Below are 27161 nucleotides of genomic sequence, written 5' to 3'. Positions count from 1 at the left end.
ATGTGATTGAATATGTACTTAAGTCTGCTTTTAACGCTCCCCTTACATGGCCCTTTTCCTTTACTTCCCACCCCAGGGTAAATAAAACTCTGTGATGTTCTATTTCAAGATCTGTAGTCAAAGTGTTTTAGCCAGTTTCTTGGGTCCTAGTTAACTGCTTTTGACAAAGCAACTTGATATGTATAACTCAAGGCTACATATTATCATAACACCAAGGGTGATGAGGAAGCCATCCTGACATCATTCACATTGATCAGATTCATCTTCATCATGTTCCCCTAATGTCATGAGTATGTGTTTAGAAACGTGAGCTCTGTGTGATTGTACATTGTTTTCTGTTTTTTCCCTCCTCACTTGTGTTTTCCATTCAGCTTTTCCATAAACTCCCGGCTAGCCAGTTCTCTAGGGAACTTGAATGCTGCAACAGATGATCCAGAGAACAAAAAGACCTCCTCATCCTCTAAGGCAGGCTTCACAGCCAGCCCGTTTACCAACCTCTTGAATGGCAGCTCCCAGCCAACTACCAGAAATTACCCTGAGCTCAACAATAATCAGTACAACAGAAGCAGCAACAGCAATGGGGGCAACCTGAACAGCCCCCCAGGCCCCCACAGCGCCAAGACAGAGGAGCACACCACCATCCTCCGACCCTCCTACACCGGGCTTTCTTCTTCTTCAGCGAGATTCCTGAGCCGTTCTATCCCTGTAAGTTCGCAGACACCACCTCCTGGTCCTCAGAACCCTGAATGCAACTTCTGTGCCTTGCCTTCCCAGCCAAGGCTGCCACCAAAGAAATTTAATAGCGCCAAGGAAGCCTTCTGAGCGATGCCTTCCCTCTGTGCTGTGAAACTGTCTATGCACTACATTCTGCTAGCTCCTCTTCAAGTAAACGCCAAGTCACAACTGGGTTTTCTTCCTTCCTTCTTTTTCTTCTTACCCCCAACTCCTTTTTAAGTAGTTTCTCTTAAAAGGGAAATAGCTTTCATTCTTTTGATTATGGGCATTGTTGACTTCAGTTACTTTTCAGTTATGTTTCCAATCACTCTGAATATCTGGTGCTAAGCCAGGAGCTGATTCATACAGTGGATAGCATTTGCTGGGGGTGTGCTGGTTTGGGGAATTATGGCTTTTTCCGCATCATATATCAGTGAATTAATTTTGGAGTATTGAAACGTGGAAGGTGCTGAGTGAACAGTATCTTCCTAGAACTAAGCATTAGGCCCTGGAATATTTCACCTCCTGCAAGGACCTGACCCAGAATAAAATAAGTGGCAAGTGGAAGATGTTTCTAAGAAGGGCTTATAGGTAGGTACCTGGGATGCAAGGTGGGGAGCAAGCAGAGTATCCGGAAGGTGTTTAAAAGTAGCCAGCACTCTTCTAGAGAAAGGTGGGAAGACCTCCAAACACATCTTACCAATGAGATCTCTATTTAGGTTACCAAGCTCTCTTTAACAATCAACAATACCTGGTGAGGTAAACTCTGTTGGTAAACTCCTATTATGAATTACTTTAATAACCTGTTTTGATTGCCTCTAGGGGTATTGAGATCTATAGGAATGTGAGTTTCGACTTGAGAGGAACAAGGACAAATAGGAAGGAGAAATCAATCCTATGTATTAAGGAAATATGAAGCATGGTACATATACATACAGTGTTGCAACACTGATCGTACTCAGGGCATGAACAAGCCCTGGGTGTCTTGGAAGGCTCTGGCCTGGTGTCGCTTCACACTTGCTATTCTTGAAACATTTTCTCAGCCATCATCTAGGGAGTGGCTGCTTCTGTAGAGAAGAGGGGAGGAGGAAAGGTGCTGGTGGCAGTGTGCTGCGTATGGCCCACTCAGCAAAACAGGAGCCCCATGGTTCATTCTTAATGATATCTACTTTCTTTAGTTGACAGTTTAGAAACCATGAGGATGGGCCAGGCTCAGTGGCTCATGCCTATAATCCCAGCATTTTGGGAGGCCAAGGCTGGTGGATCACCTGAGGTCAGGAGTTCGAGACCAGCCTGGCCAACGTGGTGAAACCCCGTCTCTACAAAAAATACAAAATTAGCTGGGCGTGGTGGCACGCACCTGTAATCCCAGCTACCGTAAGGCAGGAGAATCCCTTAGAACCCGGGAGGTGGAAGCTGCAGTGAGCCAAGATCGTGCTACAGCACTCCAGCTGGGTGACACAGCCACTCTCAAAAAAAAAAAAAAAGAAACCATGAGGATGAGGATGTTTTCTAACATGAGAATGCAGTGTGTGTGTGTGTGTGTGTGTGTGTTCATGTGTGGTTGCATTAGATTCATTACCACTCCTGTCCCTACCTGAGACCTCTTTTAAAACTTTTTCCCTCTCTGTCCACTCTCAACCCATTCCCTAAGAGGAGCCTGGTGTATCTGATTTTCCCTGTCCTATTTTACAGGCATGAGCCACCATGCTTGGCCTTGGCATTAGTTTAGATTCTTTTACAGATTAGGGTCCCAGGAAATTGCCAGCCCATCTACCCCTTAATCTGATTCTGATCCCATGATCCCACTATAAAAATTGGGTGTATAGGTATCATAAAAACTTAAATCCATGTAACTAAGGATTAGATGTAAAAAGATAATATATTTACATTTTCCTAACTATATTTATAAATCATATACTTTCCAGCAGGCATTGAGTTCAGTCAGCATTTTCACATACCAATTGTGGATCAGCCTCTTCTTTTGGATCAGAATGCAGATCTTTCCATTTTCAGAAAAAGTGCTAGAGATATATAGATAATCATACAGTCATGTGCTGCCTAATGATGTTTTGGTCAATAACAGACCATGTATACAATGGTGGTCCCATAAGACTATAATGGAGCTGAAAAATTCCTATTGCCTAGTGACGTCGTAGCCCTCGTAGGGTTATAACTGCAGTACTCATGTGTTGTGGTGATGCTGGTGTAAACAGACCTACTGTGCTGCAGCCATATAAAAATCTAGCAATACAATTATGTACAGTGCATAATATTTGATAATAAATACCTGTTACTGGCCTATGTATATACTGTACTGTACTTTATATCGTTATTTTAGAGTATACACCTTCTCCTTATTAAAACAAAAGTTAACTGTAAGCCTCAGGCAGGTCCTTCAGGAGGTATTCCAGAAGAAGGCATTGTTGTTATAAGAAATGACAGCTCCATGTGTTACTGCTCCTGAAGACCTTCCAGTGGGACAAGATGTGGAGGTGGAAGACAGTGATATTGATTATCCTGACCTGGTGTAGGTCCAGGCTAATGTGTGTGTTTGTGTCTTCATTTTAAACAAAAAATTTAGAAAGTAAATACTAAAAATATTTAAAATAAAAAAATAGGATAAGGATGTAAAGGAAGAAAATACTTGGTACAGTTACACATACAATGCTTATTTTAAGTGTTAATTTCAAGTGATTGGGAGTTGATAAAAACATTAAAAAATAGTAAACTAAGTATTATTACAAAAGAGTCAAAAGTTAAAACAATTAAGTTTATAAAATAAAAATGTTACAGTAAGCTAAGGTTAATTGATTATTCATGAAAGAAAAATTTTTAATATAGATTTAGTATAACCTAAGTGTACAGCGTTTATAAAGTCTACAGTAGTGTTCAGTAATGTCCTAGGCCTTCATGTTCACTCACCACTCACCCACTGACTCACCCAGAGTAACTTCCCTTCCTGCAAGCTCTATCCATGGTAAGTGCCCTTTACAGGTGTACAATTTTTAAGTCTTTTATACCATATTTTTACTGTATATTTTCTATGTTTAGGTATGTTTAGACACACATACTTACCACTGTGTTATAGTTGCCTGCAATATTCAGTAGAGTAACATGCTGTACAGGTTTGCAGCCTAGAAGCAATAGGTTATACCATTTAGCTCAGGTGTGTAGCAGGCTCTACCATCTAGGTTTGTATAAGTGCACTCTATCGTGCACACAGCAATGAAATTGCCTAAGGATGCATTCTCAGAATGTATCTTTGTCATTAAGTGATGCATGACTATGTAAATACCTTGCAGATTACATACATAAAGGTATTGTGTAATCCACATTTATAGCTGAATGCCAGTAGCATTGGTAGCTTGACAAGAATAATGTTCTACTTTTTTGTTTTCCTCTTTGCTGGTAGAACCATGGGGGCAATTCTTTAGACAATTGTTAATCTCCCCTAATGATGTTTACGTAACTTGATTTGGGTCTCGTTCCGTATTTTGTTATTTCTTTTCACTTCTCCTCCTCCTCGTCCCTCTTCTGGCTAGAATAGAGTGATTTTTAAATAATTCAATTTAAGTAATAGTCTGTGTGGGCAGTTGCTGCCACTTCCCTTCTCCTCCCTCCTAAATTTATCATCTTATTGTAAAGAAAAGCATTTATAAATAGAATTATCAACACAACATTTTCCTCCCTCTCACCCTCCCTGGAAGTAAGAAGCAGCAGGTCTTTGTAGCAGACCTTCCCCCCTTTAACTTTGCTTAGAAAACCTCCTGTGAGAGGGAAAGCTCCAAGTCCTACTTCTGCTGACTTGTGGTCAAAAAGCTAAATTATGATGAAAATTCCCACTTTGTGTGGAATAAGATAGGAGATTATGAGTTATTTTTGTTTATGGTCCAGTGCAGCTTGTCTAATTATACTGGGTTTATTGTCTAAATGAGATCATACTTCTAGTTCTAGTACTTCTGAAGATGTGAGATTTAGGAGCCTTGAAGAACTAGGAAAATCACTCAATAAAAATGTTTTAAAATTCTTAGGTAGGAAAATGAAGTCTGCATGGCAATATCCTCCCAGAACCTTTAAGAAAGACCCAGAAACTCTTAGGGGATGGGGGTTATGGGTATTTAGAGGGAATCTAATATTTTAAAAGCTACAATTAGCATCTCTTTTGAAAGCTGCAATTGCTCACTCACTTTTTGCAGCAGTTCAGCCCCCAGAAAAATGTAAAAATGATTTCCTTATTCTGTCATTAAATCGTTTAACACAGAAAACAAGAACAAATGTTAAGGATTCCTTATGGTTGTGACAGAATGCTGAGGAACAGTCAGATTTTATTTTTATTAATTTGTCCTCTTTTGCTAGTCTTGCAGTTTCTACTGCCCTGTGCAATGCACACACACAAGGTTACATTTTTGTTGACCCACTTACTGTAAAAAATGAGTTTCACTCCCTGACACTCAGAGGAGTTTTCAAATGCTTAAGAAATGAGGGACATGTGATTATGGTGTAGGTGGGGTGGAAGTATTTTATTAAATTGAAATTACTTGTGGTATCTGTCTTGAATATTTGCTATGCTTTATTTTTATGACACTTAATCACTGGATTACTAGTCATCTACATTGACCTTACCTGACCCCCAACTCTGAGTTAGTTCATGTTGCTTCTCCCATAAGCCTCTCTACATCCCACCTTGGTCTAAATCAGAATACTCTTTTTCACTCAGAATTTGCATCATCCACTAGACTATATGCTTCGTGAGGGCAGGGATGGTGCCTCTGGTTTTTATAGTTATATGCCCTGTGCATGGCATATATTAGGCACTCATTAAGTATTTGTTGATTGGATAAAATGATGGATGGTTAAATGAATGAATGCTCTGTAGCTTTAATAATAAAACTATACAAATAAGTGAAACTTATTATAGCCTGTAATAAGCTTTGTTATGCACTCTTCTATCTTAATCTTCAAACATTTGCAGGGATATTCTCATAGTGAAGGTTGTAGGTAATGTCAGTGGTGCCATTGTCTCTTGGAATTTTTCCTTTCTTCTCCATTCAGTTGCTTCCTCATCCCTGTTGTGTTTGAGTCTTTGATGATCTTCCTAACTTGTCTCTTTCCACCTTTTTTCCACCTTTAATTCTTACTTTAAAGTAGGGTTGGCAAACTTTTTCTGTAAAGGGCCAGATAGTAAAGATTTTTAGCTTTGTGTCCCAACTATTCAACTCAATACATAAACGAAAAGTGTGGCTAATATTAAATAAAACTTTATTAACAAAAATAGGTGGTGGGTTGCATTTGGATAGTGAGCTGCAGTTTGCCAACCCCTGCTTTAAAGCATTGCCAGATAAGAGATATAGATTTCAACATCTTATTTCCCTGTTCAGAAATGACCAGTGGTCCCTTAGTGCAGAACATAAATACTGACTTTCTTTGTTGAGCTTTCAGGCCCTCTGTACTGCATTTCTGTAGTATTGTATCTTTGCACCAGCATTTACCTTGCTTATTCTCTTGTCTTCTTCTCCCACAGTGTTCATGCCTACTGCTAGTCTTTAGGAAGCCCTTTCTTGGAAGCCCCCTGCTCTCCTTACCAATTTCTCATCTTTAAATAAAGACATATATTACCTCCCATGTCTTCTGTGAAGCTCTCCCCAGTAAGTGGAATCCACCCTATAATTAATACTTTATTTTATCATGTATGCTATTATATACATGAACATCTATATTTGTTTACATATTGTCTGTGTATGTAAGAATTGTCTCCAAATTTAAACTTCTTTTGCAGACATTTCAAAAAGTTCTTTTATAGTTCATGGTTTCTAACACAGTACTGGTCACAGGAGGGAATTAAAAATTAAAATACTCATTTGGTTGAAAGTTGAAAGCAAAATGGAAATGAAATATTGTGTGCTTCCTACTTTCCCTCAGCATTCTTATATGACAGTTGAAGTTGGCTTAAATGTAGTTCTCTTTTCTAGTGTTAGTAGCATTTTTATACTCAGTTGGTTAATGCTGCTCTTTGGTTATGAAGACTGTGTGGATGTTTTCCACCTCAAATTTGACAAACGTAAGAACAATCTTGGTAGCCTATGAATAGGTTAAGTTCTTCTGTGTTCTAACATCAGGCAGAATACGTATGTGTTTTAAGGAATTATTGGTCCTTAAAGTAGGACCTGGAATGAGATCAAAATATTAGAATCTAGCTTTATAAAATAACCAGTTTGATGAAAATCTGAGTGATTGGCAGTGCACTAAAGCATGGTTCATTTGTACTTTGGGATAATGTTAGTGCTGACAGTGATAAGCTACTTATTGATTGTTTGAATATCCATTCCCAGTAAAGTGCTGATACTTTCCAGTGGTATGTAGTAGTGTTTCCCGATATCAACTTGTTGTCTTTTCCCTCTGCCTTTTCTCCATTTTAAAAATTGGTCATCTTGTCCTCATTTTAAATAGGACATTTTTATTCGTCTGCTTTTGTTGCTATTAAGAAATACCTGAGGCTGGGTAATTCATAAAGAAAAATGGTTTATTTGGCTCACAATTCTGTGGGCTGTACGAGCATGGCACCAACAACCTGCTTGGCTTTGCATGAGTCCTCAGGAAGCTTACAATCATGGTGGAAGGCAAAAGGGGATCTTGTGTATCACATGGCAGGAGGGAACAAGAGAAAGGGAGGATGTGCGAGGCTCTTTTAAACCACCAGATCTCATGTGAACTCATACAGTGGGAACTCACTCATTACTGGGAGGACAGCACAAAGCCATTCATGAAGGATCCACTGCCATGACCCAAGTACCTCCCACTAGCCCCACCTCCAACACTGGAGTCACATTTCAACAGGACATTTGGAGGGGATAAAACATCCAAACTATATCAATATTCATTTATTAATTCATATTAATATTGTTAAATATTAACTAGGTGTTAATATTTATTACAGTTAAAGGTACTAGCTTTCTATCCTCTTGTTGTATATTTATGTTGCTGTGGTTTTTCATCCTTCCTCTTTGTTGTGGCATTGCTTTAGATTTGATGTAAGTTTTCAGCTAAGGGATACTAACTACATATCAAGAACATGAGCTCAATCTCAGTATTGAACCACATCTTTGGCATTCATTCAACATTGCGATTTTTTTTCCCTTCCCAAGGGGACCTGAGAATGCTACTTGACAAAGCATCAAATTGTTATGAGGTCAGCATGGTTCGGATGATGCCTTTAAATATGCATATAAACTGTTTATATGTTTGCAGTATTTGTAGATATATGTAACTATAATTTAAGTTTCCAGTGTTAAATAGTAGTTTATGTTAATTTTCTGTATAAAGCCTGTCAGCTGTTTTTGACTGTACATTTGAAAAGACTTGAAAACATAAAACTTGCTTTAAGTGATAAGGTTGATCAGAAATATATAATAGGTAAGGATTAATTTATATTTTCAATGTATTAGAGTTATGAATCACCCTGGTTGTTCAGCTTAATTTTATACTTTCTTATGTAGTGTCAATAATACTACTAGGTCAATAGAAAAGAGTCTTATTTTAATCTTGCGTCTTATTTTTTTGGCTAGGAGTAAAAGAAAGCAAGTGCTTTTTATATACCTATAAAAGCTGGCTAGGTGCAATGGCTCACACTATAATCCTAGCACTTTAGGAGGCTAAGGCGGGAGGATCACTTGAGGTCAGGAGTTTGAGACCAGCCTAGGCAATACAGAGAGAACCCGTGTCTTAAAAACTGAAATTAAATGAAATGGAAACTTATCCAATTAATAAAGCCATAGCTAATATTTATGTAAGTGTCTAGCTTGAGCCTAGTATTTTTTTGGTAGAGCAAGGTGAGACAAATACATACAAGCCATTGTCCTCCACTAGATTAAAAACTTCATGCAGGCATCTTCTGGTAGAATTGATTTGCTCTCATTTTTCTGGTCCTTTCTATTTTTGCACTGCTGCCAGAATCCACTTAAAATACCAGTTTCCTAATGTAAGCCTTTGTTTAACAGCTTCTGTGGTTGAAGAATAAGACCAAATATTATAAGATTTTTCCTCTTTTTCCTGAAATTCTGTAGTTTCACCATAATATAGCTATATACAGATTCATTATTATTTATCTTGCCTGGCATCAGTGTGTACTTTCAATCTTAGGGCTGCTTTTTTAGTTATGGAAAATTCTCAGCCATCATTCTTCTTTTTTTTTTGTAGAGAGAGTGTCTTGCTATGTTGCCCAGGTTGGTCTCGAATTCCTGGCCTCAAGTGATCCTCCTGCTTTGGCCTCCCAAATTGCTGGGATTACAGGCTTGAGCCACCACACCCGGCTCCACTATCTTTTTGGATATTGCTTTACTGCCTTTCCCCTTATTTCCCTTATTTTCTCCTTTTGCAATAGCCCCACAATTTTTTTTTTTAATAGAAGGAGTCTCACTCTGTTACCCAGGCTAGAGTGCAATCTCAGCTCACTGCAACCTCCACCTCCCAGGTTCTCCACCTCCCAGGTTCAAGTGAATCTCCTGCCTCAGCTTTCTGAGTAGCTGGGACTACAGGTGTGCACCACCACGCCTGGCTAATTTTTGTATTTTTAGTAGAGATGGGGTTTTGCCATGTTGGCCAGGATGGTCTCAAACTCCTTACCTCAGGTGATCTGCCTGCCTCGGCCTCCCAAAGTGCTGGGATTACAGGCATAAGCCACTGCATCCAGCCAATAGCCCCCAAACTTATATTGGAGACTTTCAATCTGTCCTCAATATATCTTACCTTCTGTTTTATATTTTTCAGTTCCTAAGCTCTAGCTGTATTCTGATTGAATTCCTCCTATTATTTTCAATTCGTGAATTTTCTTTAATGTGTCCATTCTGGAGTATATCCCCCAATCCACTGACCTTTGATTTCAGGGGCTATATCTTTCTTTTCCAGCATTTCTAATTTGATCCTTATGATAGCCATCTGTTATAATTTGGGCCCGCCTGTTTTTGTTTTATGGCTTCTTATTCTTTTTATATGTGTGTGTGTGTGTGTATATATATATATATATATTTTTTTTTTTTTCACCTGAAGGATCTCAGGTGATAAGCCATTTTGATATTGCTTTGCTATTTGCATTTCATCCTGTGAGAGTTTACCTTGTGGTTGCATACTTCGTCAGTTCTCATAATGTTCATTTGCCTTGTGTGTTAGGGAATTTGGTTGGTAGGTTCAGATGGGATGGGAGTGTTGGTGTGTTTCTCTCCTCTTTCTCTCTCTGTTTTTCCCTCCTCGTCTGCTGGCCTTATTGTTGGCTCTGCCCGATCATCTAGGCCTTTCAGTCTAGAAACAGACCTTAATGACCCAGGCTTCCATCTCTTGGTGAGCTCCTCCCAGGCTTTCTTCTCAGGCAGGGATGTGGCTCCACCTCAGCCCTGGCCCGAGGGCAATGGTCCCAATTTCTCTCAGCCTCCTTCCCCATGTGGGAGAGCCTGACTCCACCCCTGATTTCAGGCCAGGGGCTTTCGACCTATGTACCCACATGAATGGAACACCCAGCCACTTCTGCAGGCTTCCAGCTGTGTAGCCAGAGTCCCACCACTGTCTTGATTGTTTCTGGGTCACAAAGATGTTGATCTTGCTTTTAATTTCTGCTGTGCCCTTTCTTTCTTCTTCATCTTTAAAAAATATTTAATGCATGCATCCAGAGGGTAGTTTGGAGTGTACCATCTCGACATGAAGTAGGTCCAGTCTCTGCAGCTTGCCGTTCAGTGCCTTTTTCAGCTTTCCCCAACCAGCTTTCCAAACTCATTTCCTTCCACTCCTGAGCATGAACCTTCTGCTTCTGCCAGGCAGTTTCTTATGTCCTTGAACGTGCATGGCTCCTCCTACCTCTGTGCTTTTCTTACATGCTATGTCCCCAACTTGGTCTCCCTTCCTCCCTCCCTTTGCTTCTCACCTCCTTTCCATCAGGAGTTGGGCTAAGTCTAACCTCCTCCTCTGTGAAGCCTTTCTTAATCTCACCAGACCATAGCAATCATGATGTTTTTTGAAGTCATTCTGTTTGTATTGGTTATTGGCCTTCCTCATCCCTCTTTCGTATTGAGAGTCACCTATCTTGTGGATGTGGGCCTTGAATCCCCACTGAATTCCTTGATTGAGGTTAGAAAATGTCTTTTATTTTTGTTATCTCCAAAGCATCTGGCATTGAGCTATGCTTACCTGTTTGATTGTGGGTATACTCAGACCATACTTGCATCTTTTCTAATACTGTGTATGTCATTTGTTTCTTCCAAAAATTTGAATTTTACTGTGTGTGCACATGTGTTTCAGATCTTTAACTTAGAAAGGCATATTTTTATTGCACCTTCCTCTTACACACACATACACATACATGTGGATGTGCATGCATGTGCAAACAAGCACAGACACCACGTGCACATTGCTTGTAAAATCATTGGATTTGCCCGTAACAGAAACCTTTGGTAAATGACGCAGGCTCTCCTTGATAGTGAATGTCTAAACAACTCAAAGGTTGATATATGTGGGAGAGAACTGTTTTTATCAGTTTAGAAGTAGATATTTTTCTCTCTTGGGCAGACTGTTGTGAGTCCTTCAGCCTTCTGTTATGAAAAAGCAGTAGACTGTAAGAGAAAATCATGAAGTCTCAATTTGAAAGTGAGCAAAATAAGGTTGACCCATTCTATCTCATTTTCCCTTATTTACTCTTTAAGTACACATTACTTGCTCTCTGGTAGCTCCTGAATCTTTATGGTTAAGAGGGGAAAGGCTGTGTTCCCATTTCCTATTAGGAACCTCGTTTCCATGCTCTCCTGTCTTTTGAAAACATCATCCAAGGATACTCATATCTTTTTGTCCTCATCACTGTTATTACCTCCCTTCATCCCTGGAAGACTTTTGCTTCTACTTTTTAGCTGCCTGGGCACTGCCAACATTCTGGACAACTGTAACATTTTTCTAATCATTATCATCATCCACTGTTTCTTGAATACCTTCTATGTGCCTGGCATGGTATTAGGTACTTTATATCCATTATCTTATTTATTTAACCTGCTATTTACGGATGGGGAAATCAAGACTCAGAATGGCAATAACTTGCCCAAGGTGTCACAGTGATCTTATTTTAAACTTTCTTAACTTCAGTTATCTTTATTTTTGTTCACTTGAAAATTCATTGAATAAACCTTCTTATTGCTTAGCACATTGCTCCTGACATCTTGAATCCTGCCAGCCTCCTTTAAACATTTCCCCCTCCTCCTAACTCTGCTCCATGACCTCTTTCTGACCCTGCCTGTTTCCCCAGCCATCTCAGTTCACCTCTTTCCTTCTACAGCCTGCATAGTCATTTTTGCTTCCTTTTTCCAACATTCTCACTGCTACTTGGACATTCTGTAACCACTTGATTACCAGCCTCCAAAATTAGATCAATTCAACCATCTGTTGTATCTGTTCCTCATCTCTCTCCTGTGAGCACTGTTGGAGAAAATCCTATAACTTTGCCAATTGGCTCCATCTCAAATGTGTTTCTAATTTACCCGGCCCTTCAGTGCTCCTAATTAGTTGTTTTATCCCTTTTTGGCTCCTTTTCTCTTCCCCACCTGGCTGTTCCAAAACTTTTTAACATTTTTCACCAACACAACCCCTTCCTGATCTCCAGAGCCAGCTGACCCTGCTTTGAGATCTGCTAAGAACATAGAATTTATCAGAAGTAATTTCCTCTAACTTCCCTCTTCTCTGTCTCAAAGTTTATCTGCATCTGGACTCATCCATTTCTTCCTTCCCTTTTAATTCCAAAGAAACTCTACTGTTTTCCAATGATAACTCTACCTACCTGTACTGTTCTTTCCAGAATCTTTCATGAAGTTGCCCTAACCACTTCCTTCTCCTTTTCTATCTTCAGCCTCTTACCCTCCGTTTGCAGGTCTCCTCAACTGCAAATGTGCACATCCAAGTTGGTAGGCTGGTGGGGGCTGGGGAGGAGTCTTCCCTTGGCCCTGTCTTCCTCTCACAGTTTCTCCTTTATGGCCACAGTTGGGGAAAGAGAAGCCTGCACTTCCCCCTCCCTTGTCTCTTTGGTACTCCTCCGCTCTACAGCTGGGAGGTGGCCCCTCATTCTGTTGAAAGTCTCTCCCGCAGATTACTGCCGACTTCTTCAAGGCCAGATCTGATGGGCTCCTGTTAGTCCTTCTACTCCTAAGCCTGCCCCATAATGATTGTCCTTACATTGGCTCTTTCTCTTTGGGTAACCTCCTGAGCATTGGACCTACACTCCCAGCTTCCTCTGGGTGTTACCTGGGATGGAGAGAATACAGGTTCCTTCCATTGCCAGCTTCTTTGGTTTCCTAGCCGAATCATCTCATCTTTATTCATCCAGTCATCCAAGCTAGACATTTGGAGTCAGCTTTGACACTACTTCTGCCTGCCTTTCCCTTGTCACACCAGTCACTAAGTCCTATCAAGTCTCCCTCTAAAATGCCTCTGTCCTTCCATTCTTACCACTGCTGCCTTAATTGGGGTCTTCATGAACTATCGCATAGCCCTTTCTGTCTTCCTGTCTCTTACCTTTAATCTTTCCTCTATACTGTTGCCACTGTTAAATTTCTGAGACACAGAGCTAATCAAATCCTTCTCATGTTTGGCTTCGTTCAGTGGCTGCACTCTGCCTACTGGGTCAAGTCTGGCTCCCCTGGCTTGGCATTCAGGGTTCTTCCCTGTCGGGCTGTGTGCCTCCCTGCCAGCCTCCTCTCCAGCAGCTCTACCTGGCACGACCTGCCTTAAGCCTGAACCCTAGCACTTGCAGTCCACTCTGCTTTCCCTTGTTTCTCTGCTTGATTTTATATTTCTTGACCTGGCTCGATAGTTATCTTTTTGATAAGCATTTGTGACCCATCTAAACAGAATGGCTCTTCCTTTCTCGACTCTCCTAGGAGCGCTGACGCTCTCATATTATAGTCAGTTATACATGATTCTCTCTCTCCTCTGCTTTCCTTTAAGCTTCTCAGAAACATCTCTGTTTCCTGAGGTTCCACAGTACAGTATAAGTGCCTAATAAATACTTATTGAACTAAAAGTCAGATAATGTATCTGGGTTCGTGAATGTTAAAGTGTTTAGGAGCCTGGGTCTCATTGTTAGCATATGAAGCACTAACAAAAAACAAACAAGTTTCCAGCTTTAGCTTTAATATACAGTAATCTGGGAGTTGTGTATTTTTTTTCTAGAAATGTGGCTTTACTAAAATAAGAGAAAATAAATTTTAGCTGAGTTTGCATCAATATAATTTTGGTGTTCAGATGAACTGAAAACACTCATGTAATGGTTGGCTGAGTCAAGCTGGGTGTCAACAATCTGTCATCTAACAATTGAGCTCTTTGTGATTGTTGAAAAGCATATATTAAATTTCTCCAGAAAAAAGAATCTATTAAAAATCATGTAGGAAGGTGAAAGACTATTTTATATAGCATTATAATAAGCCCAAATTGGCTTTTTAAGTCTTGAAGTCCCTGAAATGCACAGAGAACACTATGGAAAAATGTACACACACCTTTCGAACCTGATTTTAACACAAACCTTCATCCTTTTATCTTAATATGATGCCAATAAAACCATACCCAGCTACATTTCATCTAGTGTTATTGGAGGAAATATGTATCATATTAACAGAGGCAAATTCTTTCAGTATTGTACATGTTGGGTACAATATATACTACTTGGGTGACAGGTGCACTAAAGTCACAGACTTCACCACTATACAATTCATCCATGTAGCCAAAAACCACTTGTACCTCAACACCTATTGAAATAAAAAAATAAAAAATACTTTCAGTATTGTGAATCCACAGTTATGGAAATAAGTATCAATGCACACATATTATGTGTTAATTTGTAAGCAATACAAAAACTGGAAACTGTATTACAAAGGCTTAAAGAGACATAGGAGTACAGAGGCAGTTATGGGTGTATTTATTTTTCCCCAGTGTTGTATTTGTTCATTAAAACTTAAAACACTATAGTTATATATAAAATACCATGTTGCCAAGCATGTATTTTTTCCTTTAATTTCAATCACATTAAAACAAACCATTTTTATTTTAGGTTCTTTTTGCCTCTGTGGTTAGAACTTAAACCAGGGATAACTGGTACACTATTTTTTATTCCTTAAAGGACTGGGGAAAATGTAGGAAAGAAAATGTCAGTGTGACAAAAAGTCCATGAACATTTTGAATCAGGATTTTGACCTTAGTAGGATGCTAACATTCCAGGCCATTGGATCCTTTGGTTCAAGTTATTTGAACATTAAGACATCGTTACATTCATTTGCTGTCAAGGACCTTAATCTTTCATTATTCTTTATAATTTGCTGTTTTTGATAGCTAACATGTTTTATTTATTAACCATCTGTACAATATTTATATCTGTAATTATTAGACATTTTCCTGCCATGATTAGGTAACTGGGCTGTTTAAAAAAGAAACACCTCCAGAATAGCTAAAATTTTAAAGTTACTACCTACATCTGCCAAAACAGATTAGTAGCAGATTTCCAGAACAGAACAAATTGTCTTGATCTCCTTACCTAACACTTTGTTTTATGTCAAATCTTACTGCTTTCAGGGAACAAGACTTCTTGATGGAAGCTTATATTTTGACATAAAAATTTTGGGGGCTGCAAATTTAAGGCAATTTTATCCTTATTTTTCAGGTTGAATATTGCTACATTATTAATTTTATGGTATTCATACAATAAGAATACCACATATTCATAATAAACTTGATCTGGTCCTAACTCACTATAACTCTGTTGAGCTTACTAATTAAATGAGCTTGAATATTATATTTGAGAAATTAAAATCTCTTGGTTATATAAACAAGGGCTAACTTCTAAAATAATATTTGTACTTCAGGTATAAAAATTATTTTCGCTTTCTTTATAACCATCTTCACTGTCATTGTTATAATTTATTTTGTATTTCAGATTCATTAATTCATTATTGTAACAACTAAAAACATTGGCCAATCAGAATTAAAACTTTAATCAACTCATAATACTTAAGCATGGATGTTCTTATAATGAAAATTTCTTTTAAATTTAGAATATTCCTGAAAATTCTTTGAATTCAGGCCTGATGAAAATCATTCAAAAATTTATTTATCTTTTAATGCAACAAATATTTTTTAATAATTTTTTTTATTCACTCAGAATCATATCTTGCCTAAGGTCATTATTTGTCTATGTTAGGGTGATAGAGAATGTTGGATTGAATATGTAGTGATCACAAGGCAAATGCTCGCTGTCTTGAGACATTAAACTATGGTAGCTAAGGGTTTGAGCTTTAGAGTCAGACTGCTAGGGTTCAAATTCCAGCTCCACCAATTCTTAATTACATGAATTGGGGCTAATTACTGCTTTGTGCCTCAGTTTCCTCATCTGTAAATGGGTTGTCTGAAACATTTAATGCGTGAATATGTATAAGATGTTTAGAACTGTCCTTAGCATATAGGAAGTACTCAAATATCTAGTTCAGAATAATTGATGTGTCAAGTAATATATCTAATTTGTTAAGAAGTTCAGCTAGTTGTATTTAATCTATTTTTGAATACGAAAATCAATAGCAATAATATTGTTCATGGAATTCAAAATGCAAATGCAATTTTACTATAAAATGTAATTTTACTATAAAAATTAAAAATGCCAGTAACTGGCTATTGTCTTTTCTGGGATATTAGTAATTTTACAATACATGGACATTTGGAAAACATTGTATATAGTTGGTAGTCCTACCTGTGACTACAAAAAAAGCATGAAGTTATGCTTTGTTACGATGTGTATTAGGTCCCACCAGGCACTCATCTGGCTTATCTATCTATCCTGTCTAAGATTTGAAATGGAGAGTACTTGTGTTTTTCCTTGAGGTTTCCTCAACTGTGGCTGAGTACAAATGACCCAGAGAGACCGTTAGCACAACCCCGTAGGATAACCATGTGATACCTGAAGTTTAAATATTCCTGTCATCCAACACTGTTGCTCCCTGAATAGAAAGGTCTCACAGTGTTAGTTATGCTTTTGTTAAGTGAATAGATCTTGGAGACTTGAACAATTCTCTTCTCTCCTTAGTGCATTTCTTTCTTTCTTTCTTTTTTTTTTTTTTGAGACGGAGTTTTGCTGTGTCACCCAGGCTGGAGTGCAATGGCGTGATCTGAGCTCGCTGCAATTTCCGCCTCCCGGGTTCAAGTGATTCTCCTGCCTCAACCTCCCGAGTAGCTGGGATTACAGGAATGTGCCACCGTGCCCTGCTAATCTTTTGTAGTTTTAGTGGAGATGGAGTTTCGCCATGTTGGCCAGGCTGGCTTTGAACTCCTAACCTCAGATGATCCACCCGCCTCGGCCTCCCAAAGTGCTGGGATTACAGGTGTGAGCCACTGTGGCCCCCTTAGTGCATTTGTATTAAGATTTTTATTTTAGATTGAAAATGAAAGGAAGTTAATTTGTTAGAAAATACTGATGTCAGAATAATTTGCTGAACCCTTTTTACTGATCTTTTATTTCCCTTTCCTTTATACCACATAAAGAAACCATGGAACATGTTTTGTTTTGAGGACTTTGGTATTGTATTTTTATCTTCTAGTGCTTAATAGATACAACTGATGTTCAGTAATTATTTGTGGAATGAATTGAACTGGTGGGACAGAAGGTCAATTCGTTGGCCAAATGGTGTCATCATTTGTTTGCAGAGGCCTGCAGGGCCAGTTAGGCAACATAAGAGAACAAATTAGGGGGTTGGAAAAGGAAATAGTGGGACTTGTGGTGAGCTGTATCTGAGGCTAGATTAAACACCAGCCAGAGTTTGTGAGCTCTGTGTGGAAGTAAAGGCTTTGGACAGAAGACTAATGAATATATTCTCCATATGAATAATAGAAATCTTTAAAATGTTCTAGACTATTTCTGTTTTCCAGTTCACTGGGTACTGTGATTCACTAAATAAATACGTAAATAAATGAATGTATATATGTGTGTGTTTATATATATAAATATATGCACACACACATATTTGCCCCTCTATATTGATGTACATATGAAATACTTTACCCTATAAAAAAGTTGATTTAACAAAGGTCGCTTGTCTAATGTTTATTTGCTACATCTCTGTTTATTGATAATTGATGGAGCTTGCAAAAACAACTTTGTTCTAAGTTATATGCAGTTTGAAGAATTTCTGATTTCTGTTAGTGATAACATGCACAACTTTACTAATCGGAACAAAAGTAAAAGTTAAATATTCTCAAGAAAGCACTAGCTGAGCTACACACACACACATACACGCACAACATACCTTTGTGGCATTCTTATAGCTGGGGGACTTAACTGGCTGTGCCCTCTGACTGCTTGCCAGACTTAGAAGAAACCGAGAAAAAGCAGGTAGAAAAATGTTTATGCTCTAATTGCGAGTGTGGTAGCTGGCGTCCCTCAAGTGGAATGTATATGGGCTTCAAGGCTTTTGACCAACTTCACTGGACTTTCTTAGGGTCTTACCTCTTTTATTCGCACTATGGGTTCAGGTATATTTATAGTATAGTGCTCTGATTCTTGATCATCTCACACCTATTTTGAAGTATTAGCATGAACCACATACAAGAAAGTCAATAGCCAAACCTTTTCCATTCTTCCTACAGCTCTTGAAACTGGCAGCCTTGAGAACCACCCATTTCCCTTACTACCTCTCACCTAAGCCTTTCCTGGTGCACGATGTTAACTTTACACTATGTATATTACTATTTAATGTCGACACCGCTGTCTTTTCATTTCACATCTGTTATGACATTGTGGCTTTCGCCCTTTGCGGTCAGGGACCATAACCCTTTGACATACTGTGTTAACAGGGACTTACTCAGGAACAGCCATTTGGCTGTTCATGGGGTGTAAAATTCACTGCAGTTTTGAAGCTGAGAAAAGATAGCTTGAATCCTTTTGTAAGTTCTTTGGAAAATGGACAGATTCTTTTTTACTGATAACCTATATCATCACCAAAATGGACCTGTCTTATAATTGACTAGACCTGTTAATGAAATGTTACAGACTAATTTGAGAAATAATTATTGGGTGGGAGAAAAGGGCATTTACTAGAAAATCAAGTAAACTTTGTTATCCTCAGGCATTTAATTGGAAGAATTGAGCAAAAAATTTGTTAATGTTTAGATTGATTTATGTTCCTTTTTCTAATCACTGTTTCCTGCTAAAAAAAAATAACTGTTTGGCAAACTTTCTGTAACTGTCTTTATCTTTTCCTGGTTTATGTCTGTTGTCCCAGGCATTCTGATTACATATCCCAATCACAATCCTTTTATATGTTAGTATCTAATGTGATGTGGAAGAATTTGTGTGGTTTACTTGAAAATTGCCTATTGTTTATTAAATTCCGACAGCAAGACTCTTCTGCATAAATGTTTTTGGGTCTTAAGATCAGTTTTCAAGCTGGTGGTACTTCATTTCCCCTTAAGGGAAAGGATGTGTAAGATATTTATAAATTCAAGCATTCTTAAGGAATTTATTTAAATGGCTGCTAATTCTACTGCATTAGAAGCATGCCATTGATGTGTACTGAATTAAATTTAAGGATATATCATCTCAAAGTATATTCTAGTAATCTTTAATTAGTTAAAAGTATCTTTTAATATTTTTAAGTAAAACTCATTAGTTGTAGAAATGCTTAGAGATGAGTTTAGGCTACCTACCGATTTTTAAATTAAAACTTAATTTTTTAATCACTCTAAATAAATTAGTAAACCTTTTAAAATATAAAGTTTTCTTACAATCACTTTGCATAATTGAATATCTCATTCTTACTTAGCTAATGCTTTGTGTCTCCTGTCTTTTTGTTTCTGTTTTGGCTTAGTTTATTTCATTGATCTCTGAGCTGTCTTGTGTGGAAGGGAGAAGCTGCATGACTTGCTAGAAGTTTTACATGTGATGGAATTTAACCTCAGTTTATGTCTCTCCCTGCACAGTCCCTTCAGTCTGAATATGTTCATTACTAAGGCCTTGCCACTCCAGTGAAAGCTGTTCCTCTCTTAGACACAGTTTCTTCATCTGGACGAGCAGTGGAGAGGGAAAGCAACTTCTTGCTGGAAGAATATCTCTGCCTTCTTACCTTAAATTAAAGAGAGCACTAAGATAACACCTTCAAGAGACTTGAAAACCGAAAACTGGTTAATGACTACTATAAATGCACTGAAACTATGTTTATGGAGATTTCCATACTTTTAAAGACAGTTTTAATGTTGAATTTGGTATTTTGAAGGGTTATTTTTAATGTATTTTGGTAATACATTTATTATTATATTTACATGTACAGTGTTACATTATATATGTATTGTGAACTTTAAAAGACTATTTTGATAAATTTATAAATATATAAAATTATGTAAAAACTAGACTATATTTTGATTTAGATTTTCCTGCTGTTTGCTACCAAAAATTTGTATTTTAAATCTGTTTAGTTTTAGTATGGTTTTGTGTCTAATGAATAAATAATTCCTTCTTATTAAGAAGAAGTAAGGGAGAAAGTTCTTAGAAAGTGATTTTTATGCTCCCACTATAAATATGGCAGGTCAGTTCATTCTTTTGGGAAGTCAGTTTAGTTACACTGAGTTTATCCAAGTTTATCTCTACCAAGAGTATAATGGCATGGGATGGCTTATTTAGGACAATTCCCTTTCCCATTGTTTTTGTTGCTGAGCCAATTTGAGTTAGTTTTGCATCCTGGGGGGCTTTAAAATACAGCATGCAGTGAAAGATCAGAATTCACTGAATATTTCTTCTGAGAGCATGGTTTCATGGTTTTTCTCTATGAAATGACTCAATATTCCAAATGTTTTTTTCCTTCCTCCTTTCAAAAGAGTTCTTAACCCAATTAGGATATCCTGCTTTGGGTATGAGGTTGTTGTTGCCTGTAATCACACATGGTTTGACATCAGTTTTAAATCAATGGAGAGAAAAAACTGAAAAAGATGCTGCTAAGTAGTTCTCTGTATTAAAGGAGATATTTTTAAAACAGGGTACAACCCCCTGCTGCACACGCTAGCATATCTGGAACCTACTATGAAAATGAAAGGACCCTTATAGGTACTCACAGCCCTTTCATGTAAGTATGATCTGATATTTAGGTCTTCAGAAGCCTGTAGGTTTCATTTCTATGAGGAATCGAGGAGCGTTACATCCTGATATCCTTCCAGGCTGCTTAAGAATGGACTGCTTCGACACTGAAAGTGCTAGTTAAATGGATTCATATGAAGTGCTTTACTCCCAACCATTGAGTTATTTATAATGTATTTATTAGGGGAGGGTACCTTGAGTCTATTATATATGCTTCATCAAAACATCTTGTTCATGTTTTATGTTTTTAAAAAAGGCATTTTGAATGAATGTTTGACTCAGGTTTGTTAAATTAACCTTCAGTAACTGCAGTACCAAAAATTACACTCAACTGATGAAAAAAACGAATTGTATGATTTAGGAATCAAAAACTAAAATAAGTGGAATTATGTATCTTTTCTAAAGTTAAAAAAGTAAAATATTTTATTATGAGTTATTATAAAAATTGGTTAATTGTATAGGAAGATGACAGTATTTTTTTCAAGTTATCATAAAAAGTAATTCAGATGACATTTGAGAAGTAGGGGAAAGGGAATCATGTTGACAGTTTTAGTTCTGTGAACACTAATTTGTGTGAAGCTATTAAAATGATTGTAAAGTTGACTACTGTAAATTTCCCATAATTATGTGTGTATATGTGTCATATGTATGTACATGTATATGTCTAAAAATTACTTTACACATGTGCCTACATAGACACACCAAGAAGTGGATGTATATAATATAGAAAGTATATAGCAAAGTAATTTTACTCTGATAATAAAAATTGTTTGACATGTATTTTGTTATGAATAGTTTATCTTCCAAAAGATATTTTGCTCTATTTTAAAGTGTAGAAGAATACACTGCTAATAAATAATAAAAGTTTTATTCAATTTACTTATTTTTTGGTGTTTATAATTTGAATTTTTGAGTTATCAATGTACTGAAGTCTCTTTATAATTTTATTTTTGGTTCAGTGTGGTCAGTGCCTTGAGTGTTTCAAGATCTCTATTCTGGATTTTAGTTTAGCTTTTATTGACTTTCTAGGTTGTGGCCATTGCCTGAAATACATGACAGTGAGCTCACAGAAACCTTATACTTTGAATTTCACAAAAATCATATAATGTTAGGTTCTTGCTTGCTTTCCCTTTATTTTTTTTACTGTCAATAAAATACTGATCCTGATCAGTGTTTTGGGTCCTGCTTAGTCATTTATGACTACTGATGACTATTGTGTGATTGATCATCAGTTCCTTTTGAAAAAGAATGCCATTTTTCCTAAATGAGAAATTATAGAAATAAATCAGTTAGAAGAAACCTCACACCTGTTGGATCTATGCCCTGAAAAGTCAGCTTGGGAGGAAGAAGCTACACTATTTATTGGAGATATTTTATATAGTAAACTGGATCTCTTTGGGTTATGATGTTTCTGAGGTTTTTTTTTTCCTTAATTTTTTTTTTTTTTTTTTTTTTTTTTAGAATGCAAAGGAAAGGTTGTGGGTGAGAAGGTAGTTTTACATTTGGAATTGGGAATCTGCAAATAGCTGTCCTAACAACACTGCATGAAACAATTGGGGTACCAAGGTTTTCATAGGACCACATCTTAAAGAAGGAGATTTCTTATGAATTAATGAACCTGTTTCACAGGGCAGAAGGAAATCTCTTTTTGTACAGATTGGGTTTTTATGAAAAAGAAAGTAAAAAAACAAATCAATTAGCTGGTTTCAACAGATTTCTCACCTATTGAGTTTACCTGTTTCTTTTTTTATCCTTAGATGTAACATGATTTATAAATCTCAAAACACACCTGGGAAAACTATCTATGTGATTCAAATATAGCAGGAACATGAATTTACCAACTATATACAAGTGTATTTTGAAAATTGTTTTTACTTCTATGCTTTCTTCAGTGACATGTTAAACCATTAATATGTTGAGTCTAATTAAACCAGTTGTTAGTATATAAGCTGAACAGGACTCTGTGGGCTTCATGTCATATAAGAAGTCTGTACTTGTTCCAAAAGTCATAAGGCAGAGTCCCCTTTGCAACACTTAGCAAAGCAAGAATTTGGTCACTGTATGTCTCCTCAGATTAACTAGGGACAATTCCAATTACAGAAGTATATAATTTACAGCAGAAAACTCCTTTATTTACACATAGGTTGCATAGGGTTGACAACTATGGCATATAATGGAAAGTAGAAAATAATTGTATTAAGTTATTTTGAGCTGAATTGAAATGTTAATATATTCCCACCCAGTTCCCTCTCTATGGATTGAATTATGATAATCATATCAAGAAGGAGAAAAATAGCTTTTCTCAAGAATTTTTGAACTTTTTTTTGCTCAGTACAAGTAGAAACTTACATTAAAAGACTAGTTTTAATGCGAAATGTATTTGGAACAGGTTTTAAGTGGACAAACATAAATTAGCTGAACTTCTCACTCTGCATGCCTTGTTTTAACCTGCACGCCACCAAAATCAAAGTAAATCACATCACCACTTGTGGTGTCTCCTTTGGTTCGAATCAAGTTGACCACGCATTTTTGAGAAGTTGTACTCCAAGTGAAGAATGGGGCATGGTAATAACTGTAGAAATGACTCTACCTGCAAATATTTACATTAAAACTTCAGATTTGGGGGTAGTAATCTATCAAATATGCAGTCATCCCTCCATATCCATGGGGGATTAGTTCCAGGACCTCTGCAGATACCAAAATCAGAGGATGTTCATGTCCCTTATATATAACAGTGTGGTGTTTGCATATAACCTATGCACATCCTCCTGTATACTTTAAATCATCTCTAGATTACTTATAATATCTAATACAATGTAATATCATGTAAATCGTTATTATATTGTTTAAGGAATAATGACAAAAAACGTCTGTACATGTTCACTACAGTAGAGATGCAATTTTTTTCCCCCTGAATATTTTTTATCCCTGGTTGGTTGAATCTATGGATGTGGAACCTATGGATATGGATGGCCACCTGTATTTTCTTTATTTATATTATGGCTGTCTTCCAAAAGGATCTGAAGTGGCTTCATAGAACCAAGCAGATGTACCATAGGGAGAGTAAATAGGGGCTTTGGACATCGAATTTCAAGACAACTGACACTGAGACTTGAAGCTGAGATAAAGAGGCCTCTCAGACATCACAGGAGATCTGTCCTTTCCTTCCAGACTGGGCATATTTATGCCAAACACACAGTTTTAGTCAATTCCAGGACTCTTCATTGGCACTCACTTTACTCAGTTTTGAAGAAAAGATTATCTCCAAGTGAGATTGCCAGTCTTGATATCCAGATCCCCAAAAATAATTATGTCGAGTACGTGGAAGGACAAAATTGGAACCAGAGATCAGATTACTATAAGAATCCATCTATCTATCTACCTACTACTCTCCTACCAACCTACCATATATCTGGGCTTTACTAGAGCTAATGTAAGTATAACATATGCCTTTTTGTATTGGGAAGTTAAATAAAACTTGGAAGACACAGGGGTCCCACAGACTTGAGAAGAAAGGAGCTGATTTTTGTAAAAAACAAAACCAAAAATGAATAAAACAATGGAGGAGAGGGAGCCATTTTTTAAAATCTAGGTTCCTTACAGGCAAAGAGATATTTTGTTTTAAATGGAAAAACATAAATTGGATACCATACTTCAAGAAGCATGTTCCAGGCAGTTTTATCAACTCTGGAAAGAGGTAACCAGTTAACTTTTCAAGCAGCTTGGGGTTGTAAAGTGATGTTGCATCTGCTGAGTGTGACCAGCAGGATTGGAAAGGTAGGCGTAGCTTTTTCTGATTTGAGGTTTTGTGTAATATTCACTTCCTCTTTCTCCCTTCTCCACTTTTCATACCAATGAGTTTCACAAGCATAGCCGCCAATCCTAGACTTTTCCTGCTGCTTGAGGCCCAGCTGGTAGCTTACTTTACCATTTTGGTGCCTTCAATGACCAACAACTAAATAGCCGGGCACCACGTCAGATGGCAACACTGCACGAACTATACAGCTAACATCTGTTAGCAGAGACACTGGTGGCAAAATCCCTGGTCTCAGTCTCGTATCACATCCCCATAGAGCACCAGCCCCGGAGTTCTCTTTCTCTCATATTGCTCTGGAGGGTGAATCAGAGATGCTGGCCCTGAGATGGCTGCCCTGTCATGACAAGAAGTGGGACTGCTGAGTGCAACCTTGAAAATCTACTAAGCTGACAAACTGTGACTTTAGTTTGATCTATTTTAAAGTCAAATCTGTTGGGGCAAATTATCCTTAATTAAGGATTTCTGTTTAAGTGACAAGTAGTTAGGATTGTTAATTTTTAAGGTAAACCAAAAGAGGAAAAGTTCACTCATCTGGTCTGGAGGAGAGATGAAAGTCAGTTACTAAGTCAGGATCTAATTATTTATCTAATCAGGAAAGCCCTGTGTATTGGGGGCCCCCAAGAGCATTCCCAGTTTTGATAATTTGCTAAGAAGGGCTCACAGGACCCAATGTATAGTTATACCGAAGATTTATTTAAATGGAAAGATTTATTACAGTCAAAAAATACAAAGCAAAATCAGCAAAGGGAAAAGGCACATGGGGTGAAATCTGGAGGAAGCCAAGCACCAGCTTCCACGAGTCCTCTCCCAGTGGAGTCGCACAGGACACACTTAATTCCCCCATTAGGGAGGTGTGACAAGTGTGAAACATTTTCTACCAAAGAAGTTCGTTACAGACTCAGCATCCTAGGTTTCTACTCGGGGCTGGTCACATGGGCAGCCTTGGAAGAGCACGATCAAAATTCCAGGCGCCCAGAAGGAAAGCAGGTATTCCACATAAACCATATTGTTTACACAGTCTAGGTGCAATGAACCACACTTATCATTCAGAAGAAGTTTTATATCAGTGTAAGGGAACCGTTTACCAGTCAAGTTCTCAGGCACAAGTCAAAGACAACCTTGCAAGCAAGCCATTCACAAGACAGTATCAGGCCTGATTTTTAGATACTTTTCTGTATACCCTAGATCACAGCCAACTAATTTTGTAGTAACTAAAGCCCATGTAAATTAATGTGCAGTTTTCCCTCAGGCTGTTGACGCAAAACCCGTGTTTTTAGAAAACTTGTTTGTGGAGGGAAGAGTTGTGATCTAGGAGACGGGAACTCTATGTTTTGGGACTCCAGTGTTCCAGATGGGCCAGAGTTCTGGTTTCTGTTTTGTTTTCAAATGGTTAAATTTGGAAGTGGTGCAGCTTCCCCTTATAAAACACTCTACTGGCCACAGTAAACCTGCTACCACCCGATGTCTACAATATTCCAACCTCTTTCAGGCCAAACGAGTAGGAGAAACGCACCAACTCATATTTGCTTTAAGAGATAAACTAGTCTCAAAATTTTGCTCTCAATATCTATGCCACCTCCCTGTTATTTATAAGTAAAAGAAATAAAAATGTAAGTTAATGCAGTTTTTAAAATACTGCAATTTAAAGAAAATTAAAGATAGTAAAAATTAAAGCTAAAAAAAGATTGCAAAAAAGCAGGCAACAGAGGCTTTTAAAATGATGCACTTAAAACGATAAAAATATCAATTAAAATGATACAACATTTCTAGAAATGGATACATCTTAGGGCTATGAGAAGATAGCATATAGATTACTTACAGATTTGTAGCACTTAGTACCTTGTTTGGCCTACAGTAATTGAATAATTAAAGTTACCCCAAGGCTTAACAGCTTTTGCAAGTCTACAGATGCCAAGCCGTCAATCTAAGTGGGATCATTTTGAGCTGACAAAATGTCTTGCTCATAGGTCATGTCCTTAGACTCTTCTGCCTGGGGATTTTGATTCACAAGAGGAGTCCAGGGTATCTCACTCTTGGGATTAGGCTAATTGGAAGGTCTGTGGGCATCTGTAACTTTCTCTGCACAAGTATCCCTCTTGCTTAGGAATGTTTTAAACTTTTAATTATTTTTTATGTTTTATTTTTTAAAAACCAAGTTCTAAAAAATTTGTTCTTACCTTTTAAGTCACCTTCTTACATATTTGCACATGCCACATAAAGTCAATCCTTTCAGTAGTCAGCTTGCTTTCCACCTTCTTCAGGAAGCCTTTCTCACTCTGGGTTTGGCAAAGTATAATTTTTTTTTCTCTCACTAAGCTGTGACATCCTTAATTAGGGTTGTATGCCTTTTATTGCTGTAACCCACGTAACTGAAACATAATAAGCATAGGTTAGGCCTTTTTAAAAATTCCACTTTGTATTTCTTTTCACATTTTATCTGAGTTCTTCAGAAATGGTTACATAGATTCATTTTCTTGAGTGGAGCTCTGGCCATTACATCTAGAGTTCTGG

General features: G+C 37.5%; 1 protein-coding gene across 4 annotated transcripts in view; it reads left to right on the top strand.

Moving 5' to 3' along the window:
• Positions 1–21716, top strand: part of CDC14A (cell division cycle 14A) — a 170434-nt gene extending 148718 nt beyond the window's left edge. The window contains exons 15-16 of one of the 4 annotated variants that reach the window (XM_003808479.6): positions 372–705; positions 19687–21716. In XM_003808479.6, coding sequence (XP_003808527.1) covers positions 372–705; positions 19687–19716 — 364 coding nt within the window. In that variant the 3' untranslated portion in view covers positions 19717–21716. Of the gene's footprint in view, positions 1–371; positions 5501–6238; positions 6485–19686 lie in introns of those variants that run through there. The other 3 variants (XM_014346180.5, XM_055115543.3, XM_008960562.5) reach the window with 3 other exon arrangements.
• The last annotated feature ends 5445 nt before the right edge of the window (positions 21717–27161 follow it).

The sequence above is a fragment of the Pan paniscus genome, chromosome 1, assembly GCF_029289425.2.
Source record: "Pan paniscus chromosome 1, NHGRI_mPanPan1-v2.0_pri, whole genome shotgun sequence".
Lineage (NCBI taxonomy): Eukaryota > Metazoa > Chordata > Mammalia > Primates > Hominidae > Pan > Pan paniscus.
Note: the sequence above shows the minus strand (reverse complement) of the source record. Positions and strands in the feature narration are given on the sequence as shown.